The sequence below is a fragment of the Camellia sinensis genome, chromosome 8, assembly GCF_055761805.1.
Source record: "Camellia sinensis isolate YWXY chromosome 8, ASM5576180v1, whole genome shotgun sequence".
Classification (NCBI taxonomy): domain Eukaryota; kingdom Viridiplantae; phylum Streptophyta; class Magnoliopsida; order Ericales; family Theaceae; genus Camellia; species Camellia sinensis.
In genome coordinates this window covers 191,784,466-191,792,833 of record NC_138968.1, presented here as the reverse complement: position 1 = coordinate 191,792,833, position 8,368 = coordinate 191,784,466, and the positions used below count along the sequence as shown (strand labels likewise).

General features: G+C 41.0%; 1 protein-coding gene across 1 annotated transcript; it reads left to right on the top strand.

The window, feature by feature from the left end:
- Positions 1 to 4,981: 4,981 nt before the first annotated feature.
- Positions 4,982 to 7,482, top strand: LOC145798371 (uncharacterized). The gene is made up of 4 exons (XM_082885900.1): positions 4,982 to 5,570; positions 5,653 to 6,455; positions 6,537 to 7,372; positions 7,476 to 7,482. Exons 1-4 carry the CDS (start codon positions 5,036 to 5,038, stop codon positions 7,480 to 7,482), a joined length of 2,181 nt encoding a protein of 726 aa, XP_082742026.1. The 5' UTR covers positions 4,982 to 5,035.
- The last annotated feature ends 886 nt before the right edge of the window (positions 7,483 to 8,368 follow it).

Here is an 8,368-nt window from a genome sequence, read left to right as displayed (position 1 = left end):
AATAATAAACCAAATACATAAAAATACTTTATTTAAAATTATATAATCACTGTACGTGTTACAAATTAAAGAATATATATTAATTATAATAAAATAAAATAATAGAAGCCAAATTAATGAATAAAATTGAGGGAAATATAAGGAGAGTATTTTGGTCTCTATGTTAAAAAAAATATATATTCATAATAACAGCTTTAGGGTTCGTTTGGGATGTGACTTTTTGACTTTTTAACTTTTTTAACCTGTGATTAAAAAGTTTAGTTTGGGATAAATTTTTTGACTTTTTTGACTTTTATGAAGAAAAAAAATGAAATGATTATGAGTTGAATGTGATATTTTATCTTATTAGGCTAAAAGACCTATTTTGTCTTTTTGTGGCTAAAATTGTCAAAAGGTCAAAAAGCCTGACATGTCAAATGAAGACTTAAAAAAACTTTTCTTACTTCCTATACAAATTGAAATAATTTTACTCATTTAATACATTCCTTAATATATGACCTTTAAACTATGTTTGGCATGTCTATTTGGGTTAAAATAGTCATATAAAATAAAATTGACTATTTTAGTTAAGTAAGGCAAAATGTCACGTACAAATTATAATTATTTTATTTTTTCTTTCACAAAAGTTAAAAATATCAAAAAGTCTATCCCAAATGAGACTTTTTATCCCCAAACTAAAATAACAAAAAAACCAAAGAACTAAAAAGCCAATTCACATTCCAAACAAAGGCTTAGACACATGTTAACAAAAGTCTCACCTAAAAGGTTAATGCTAAGTGCCTCCAAGACACTAGTTAAAGTGCATTGATGATATATTAATTTGCCTTGAAGCTGATAAGTTTTTAATTTTAGTTACTCATTAAATTAAGAAGTGAGGAAGAAAAAATTATCAACACATGCAAGAGTGTAAGTGACACTTGCATTCCCACAACTTTTCGTTTACACCTCACCACAAACACATTTACACCCCATGTATATGTAATTTTTTTCCATTCTCTCACTTGCATGTTATTCTCTCTTAATAAGTTTCTATTTTTAGTCACCCATTAATTGAATACATTTATTGTGTGTTTCAATGACTTTGAAATTTGTATACAACTAATTTATAACAGTGATGCTACACGCAGTAATTGGTATGAATCTCACCCATTATATGCTATAATATTGTCCCTTCAAAATTATGAATCTCACCCATTATACCAACTACAAAGACCCAAAACTTCTAAAATTATATCACATCATCTATTAATACGTTAATTGATATACTAATTGTTTTATTCAATTTCTAATTAGGGTTTTTGTTGTTAAGGATGCATTAGCTCACCTTAACCAATACCATTATCATAGAAAATTGAGAATAAGTTATAAATGTTGTATTGTTAGAGACCAAATTACCCTCTTCTTTAATTGCCTCTATTTTTATATACTTTTCATAATGGAAATTTTTAAAACATTTTTATAATTATAAAATTGAATTTTATTTTTGTAAATAACATTTTGTGATTTTTTTAATTTTTAAATTTCAATCATATTTAAATTATATGGTGTAAGAAAAATAAATCTAAAAATTATAACAAATATAAAAATTCCATAATATTAATCAACAAAGGAATTTTATTTTTGAATGACATTTTGTAAATTTTTTTCAAAAAAAAATTGTAAATACCCTTTATTTTCAATTATAATTAAACTACATGGTGTAAGGAAAATGTCATTATATATATATATATATATATTTGAAAAAGGGTATTTAATTTTTTTTTTTTTAAAAAGCCACGAAATGTTTCATTTAAATTAAAGGGCATTCACTTTTATAAAAAAAAATGTTAAAAAATATTCTATTATGAAAAGTGAGAGGGAGATTTTATGATCAGGATTGGGCCGAGGTAATGGCCGAACAGATTTTGGCCGAACAAGATTGGGTCGAGGTAGCGCGACCCAATCAGAAAGGATTTGCTCGGTTAAGGCAAGACGTAGCTGGACCGAGCTACTTGGCTTCATGCTTTAGACGCTGGTCAAGTGAGATGTCCGACGCCAAGCAAGGCGTGGTTATTCCACAGCTCACGAGTTAGCCCGGCAGGAAGGCCGATGGCAAACCGACATGAGCTCGGTTATGCCGGGATGCAACCGAGCTCGGTCCTCATTAAGCACAGCGAGCGGAGCGCTCAGGCTAGTTGCACAGCGTGGCCGTTGACAGCCGTGGAGTAGCATCCCGGCTGCCGAGCTCCCAGTATAGTGGGTTAGCAGTTTGGTTAGGTGGTGCAAGATTTGTGCTGACAGATGGGATAGCTGCACCATGTGTCGAGAGACTAATGGGAGTGGATCTGGGGCGCAGAAGGTATAAAAGTGAGTCTGCGTCCCCCCATGCTTGACAGATGAACATTCGATAAGAGAAACACTTACAGTCAACTCTTCTCTCTCTCTCTCTTTCTATCCCTGAGTGTGTGCTAACTTGGTCGTCGGAGGGATTTTCTGGCCACACACCGCCGGGTAGCTCACTGCTGTTGTGCACGCAGGTGATCGGACAGAAACGGAGCTTGGAAGAAAGGAATACGGGCTTGCCTGAATATTTGCTCCCCGTACACTTGGCGCCGTCTGTGGGAAGTTGACAGACAAAACCTTGTCTTCCAGGCTCATCTGATCGCCGTCCATGGCGAACAACGACGAGATTCCATTGGCTGCCATCGACGGAATTACCCCGGAGTCAGGCAGACAGAGAGAAGGGCATCCCACCATCGTTCCTCCGATGGCGGACCTGGAGACTTCTCCAGGAGAACATTCAAGAGATGCGCGAGATAAGAGCGGAAGAAGTTATGGTCATTCACGGAGTCCAGACGGTCATCGGCGGCGGAGAGAATCACATGCCAGACGTCTGGAACACAAGCTTAGGGATCAAGACGCCGTCATCCGAAGAATGGCGGTGGAGATGGAGGATCTTAAGCTGCATGTCAAAGGAAAGGGTGTAGCTGGAGTGGGCGACCACAGTGAGCGCACCCAACCACGCCGTTCAAGCAGTCAGAGCCAGCGGCGTACTCCGTCCATCTCAATCACCAGAAGTTACAAGGTTGGAGATTCCGACCCGCACGAAGAGAAATCCAGCGCACAAGATAGTACCTACCGACCCTCACGTCCGACGACGACGTCGAGGTATTCTTATTCTGCTCATTCAGAGGATTTGCGGGCAGTCTTGAAGGAACGGGCTCGCCAGTGGAAAGCTCAGAGGGTGCCGGCATTCCAACGGCTATCCTATGGGGTTCACGCCAGTGAAGAGGTCGGAATGCCTTCACTCCACCTGGCTGCACCTCTCCTTTTAGACACAGACTTGGCAAGGCTGAGCGCCACCCCTTTCTCCCTAGAGATAGAAGCAACACTACTTCCGGCAGGGTTCCACTAGCCAAAGTTCATGCTCTGTGACGGAAAAATCGATCCTTATATGCATGTAAGCCACTTCCGACAGGTCATGGCCGGACACAGGCGAAATGACGCCCTTATGTGCCTAATCTTCCCGTCAAGCTTGGGCGAGCTGGGCTTAAAATGGTTCGAGAGGTTGCCGGAAGGAAGCTGTGTGGGTAAAAATCTGACCACACTGCCCGTTTAGTGATCAGCAGCTAAGCACCGGCAGAATAGATGGCTCCAGCAACCTGTAACAGAAAAGAAAAGCTCCGGCGGTGGTTCTTCCACCCGGGGGTACTCCGACGATCAAGTCAGTATGATTCTCAAGGATAATCAAGTATTAAACTGAATACTCAAAGTATGAATTACATACCTTAGACCCACGGGGGTGCCTTTCTTTTATAATGTACTCAATCCAAGTCCAACTAGAAGTATGACTTCTATGAACTCCAATCTTAGTGCTTACTCTGGACTCTTTAAGAGATAGAGATAAACTCCCTAAGAGCTTTATCCTTATCTTAACTAAGTCCCCTCTTTGCCTTAGGACTCTTGTCCCTTATCTTCGGACTCCGACATCTTCGGAGATGACCTCGGCTTCTCTGAGATTACCTCGGCTTAACTACCAGGGCACGTGGCACCTCGGCTGACACGTCGGCGTCACCATGCCACGTGTTGGTATTCAAAAAATATGTCCCCACAACTGCCCCCTAGGTTCTATTACCTCGGCATTCTGAGGTGATGGAATCTATTCCGAATTTTTTGTCACTTCCTTTCTGAATAATGGCTCAATAAGACTGCTTTTGCCAAGATTATCTTCTTTCAGCCGACGTGTTCTCTTCGGAGAACGTGGCTTCGGTCGTACTCCCCTATGCACATGAGCTGTCATTCATGTCTAACTGTTCCTTCCACGTGTTTCGTCTTTGTTTGAGCGTGTTAGTGACGCGCCTGGAAGCTGTCTGTTCGTTCGTCTGCGCCGTCTGACGCGTGCGTTACCCTAGGCGCAATAATTGCCCTATTTTTGCCGCCGTTTCAAATTTTTGACAAAACTTCTTTTGCCTCTATCTTTTCTTCACTTTTTCTTTTCATCTTCTTTACTCTTTCTCTTCCGAAAGCTCGTTCTTCCTCTTCAAATCTGCCATTGCTTCAATTTCTTCTCTGGAACTGTTCTTAGTCCCGTATTTCTTGCAAAGCCTTTTTTGCTATCGCAACTGGTTTCTGGATTCAACGAGTATTGCCTTGGCTTCACTTCCCCTGGTAAGTCCCCTTCCTTTAATTTCTTTCATTCTCTTTATGCGCTATTGCCAGTCTGTTGCCATTGCTGATCTTACTCGAGGTCTGGGATCTATTTGTATCTTGAATTTTGTGGCTATATTTTGAACCTCTATGCTTTTCCATCATTCTTTTCGCCGCTGTTCTTGATTTTTTCCTGTACCTCTATTGTTTCTGAAAATTATACCTCTGTTCTTGAATCTGAAACCTCGTTTTTGTTTTCTCTTTTTTGTATCTGCCCCAGATCTGTGCCCTCGATCTTTATCTTAATAGTTCGTAGGTTTGGGATTTGTCTGTAAAACCCTTAATCTTTAGGGAAACCTGAAAAACGCCCGTCTTCTGAAACATATTCCTCTTAATTTAGGCCGACACAATGGGTATGTGGAGGCACAGGGTAAATACCCCAACAAGTCTTGAATACTTTAGGCAAGAATTCTCTATCCCAGCCGACGTTCATCTTAAGCTGGCTGGGGATAATGACACTATCGTGCCTACAGACCATACAATGCCTTTTCCAGTAGTTGCTTTTATCGAATGTGGACTTCGGCTTCCACTCGATCCCCTTTTTCGTCAAGTTCTCTATTTCTATAAGCTAAACCCCATGCAACTTACTATCAATTCCTATAGGATAATTAATGGTATTATAGCCTTAGCTAGGCAAGAAAACCTCAGAATCACCCTCGCCGACCTTCAATATTGTTATACCATGTGCCCTCTTGATCTGAAGGATAGGGGTTTTGTATATTACCTTAAGCCGAGATCCACTCAGTACAAGATTATAGCCGACCTTCCAGACTCCAACAAGGGGGCTGGAGATGACTATCTTATTGCCTCTGGAAATTGGGAATTTGGCCCAGATGAAGATGTCCACCTTTACCCTCTTCCTCGAACACTTACAGAGGGCAAGAGTAAGAGCCCTGAGTCAACACTTAGTTGTTTTCATTCAACACCTAAATACTTTTGTTGTTTCTGACGTCTGATTCTTTGCAGATCTTCATCAACCACCGAAAAATTTTCGTCAATCCTTCTTCCCAGGACCAGATCTGAGAACACTTCTTGGTCTTCCAATCCTTAAACGAAAAGCCCCAGTATTATTAAACTTTGTCCCCACACACAGATCCATTTTACCCGACGTCCCTCGAAAAAGGAAGAAGAGTCTCTCTCCACCAACAGCCACAACCTTAACTGCTTCTACATCTCGGACAGATCAAGAGTCCACATCTGACCCAGCCGATCTTCCATCAACTTCGGCCCCCTTCTTAATACCAATTCCTGAACGTAAACGCCGACGAAGGCTAGTAAAGACTGCCGAAATGGTTCGTCCGAGGCCTGTCGTCCAAGATCTTCTTGCCGACATTCCAGCTGACGCCGAAGCCGCAGCAACGCAATCAATGCTTCCACCCAAACCGAAGAGGGTAAAAAAGGCTCAGCCTAAGGCCAAGGTTACAGATGCCGATGCTGAGGATGCTTTGCCGATTTTGAAGCTAGCTGAAAGCAAAAAATCGACCTCTACTTCAACCAAAAGGTCTGCTGAGGGCCAACCCTCAGGATCTACACAAACAAAGAGGCCAAGGTCATCGTCTGCGACGACCTCGGCTTCAAAGAAGCCCGACGTCCCATGGGCCCCTGATCTATCTCTAGAGGACAGGCCTATCATGGCTAGTGAAAGTACTGATGATATCAACGTTGCTGTCGCCCTTAGTACCGCTCTTCTTCTACCGAATGATTTGGAGCGAAATGCCAAGTTCAGTGAGTATGAAAATTACGCTCTGATGCTCCAACACTCTGCCCAAGTAAGTATTTCTATTTGTTTTTGTGTTTTTTCCTTATGTTTCTTTCTGAGAACACTTTCTGATACTCTTGTTTTCATTCAGGCTATCCAACATGCCCATTCATTTTCAATGCAATCCTTTGAGAATCGTCAAAGATTGGTTGATATGAAGAGGGAAGCAACTTCAATGAAGAGAGAATTAAGGGCCCTTGAAGTAAAAATGAAAAAACTAGAAGATCAAGCCGAGGCTGCAACGAAGAACCAAACCTTAGCTCTTGAAAAGGCCGAAGCTGCTGAGGCCGTTAAAAAAGTAGCTGAAGCCGAGAAAAGGGAGGCCGAGGCTCAGAAGGTCCAAGCGCAAAAAGAACTTCAACAAGCTCTGGCCACCAAGGAGGCCGAAGTCAAGGAGGCCGATGAAAAGGCCTATGCTCAAGGCATGGCCGACGTTGCAGAAGAATACAAACTTCAAGTCAGGCAGGCATGCAACAGGGGATTTTCCCTTGGTTGGATGTCTCTGATAAAGAAGCTTGATCTCCCTGCTGACTCACCATTGCGCCAAGTTGATGCTAATCTTCTACCATTTCTTCCTCCAAGTCAAGCTGAGGATGAATCAGAGACCGAGGTAGAAGCTGAGGGTGAAGACGAAGAGAAAGATGAAGGTGAAGCCTTGGTGAGAAAACCCAGGGGCGCTACTGAGGCCAAGTCCTTTCCAGCTGAGCAAATTTTAGACTTAACTCAAGATGAAGTGGGTGATGAGGCTGAGGAAGTGCCCAGGGAACCTGTTCAGGGGTGTCCATCATCTGACCTTCTTCTGACTGATAGAAGTCTTGACACAACTTTAGCAGAGATAGATGCCGAAATACGAGCGGAGAAGGTGGCCGAGGATATTCCAGCTGAATCATCCGAGGTTCCAGTTTCTGCTGCTGCTGATGTTCCAGAGTCTTGATTTTCCCTTCTTTCTTTTCTGGATTTTGGTCTTTGTTTTTTCTTTTAATTCCTGAACAATGTACATTCCTTCTTATGGCCAATGTGCCTTTTTCAGTATGTAATTGCAACTGTTCTTGCAATGGATATTTTTGATCTTGTGATGTTCTGTTGCTTGCTTTTGCATAGTTCTATACTTAGAAATTTTTGCATGCTTTCCTTGTGCAATCTTCTCGGGGCTACATACCCTGGGTATAACTGCAAGGCTTTTACTTCGGCGAGATACTGACCTGCAAACCTTGTATAAATTCTGTCAAGAACTAAACATATACTACTCAATGTATACTTTTGCCATCTTTTAAGTTTTCAATAAGTATTTAAACAATGATTTCGTTCTACCCTACTTGTAAATTGCTACAAATTTCAACAAGTGTTTAAATAATATACTTAACCTTTGCATCGACCCGTTAATTTCCTGTATACCTCAGCGGGTGATCATACGTCGGCTTAACATAACCTTGTAAATGGCTACAACTTTCAACAAGTGTTAAGCATCTTCTCTAGGGTTCAGACAACCCATATATTGCTATGAGAACTTACGCAATAACCTCGGCCTATCTTCGACTTGTAAATTGCTACAAATTTCAACAAGTGAAGGTAGGGAATCAGCTTGATTCCAACTTGTAAATTGCTACAAATTTCAACAAGTGGATCAAGGAATAACATCGGCTTAGCTTCAACTTGTAAATTGCTACAAATTTCAACAAGTGAAGATAAGGAATCAGCTTGATTCCAACTTGTAAATTGCTACAAATTTTAACAAGTGGATCAAGGAATAACATCGGCTTAGCTTCAACTTGTAAATTGCTACAAATTTCAACAAGTGAAGATAAGGAATCAGCTTGATTCCAACTTGTAAATTGCTACAAATTTTAACAAGTGGATCAAGGAATAACATCGGCTTAACTTCAACTTATAAATTGCTACAAATTTCAACAAGTGAAGATAAGG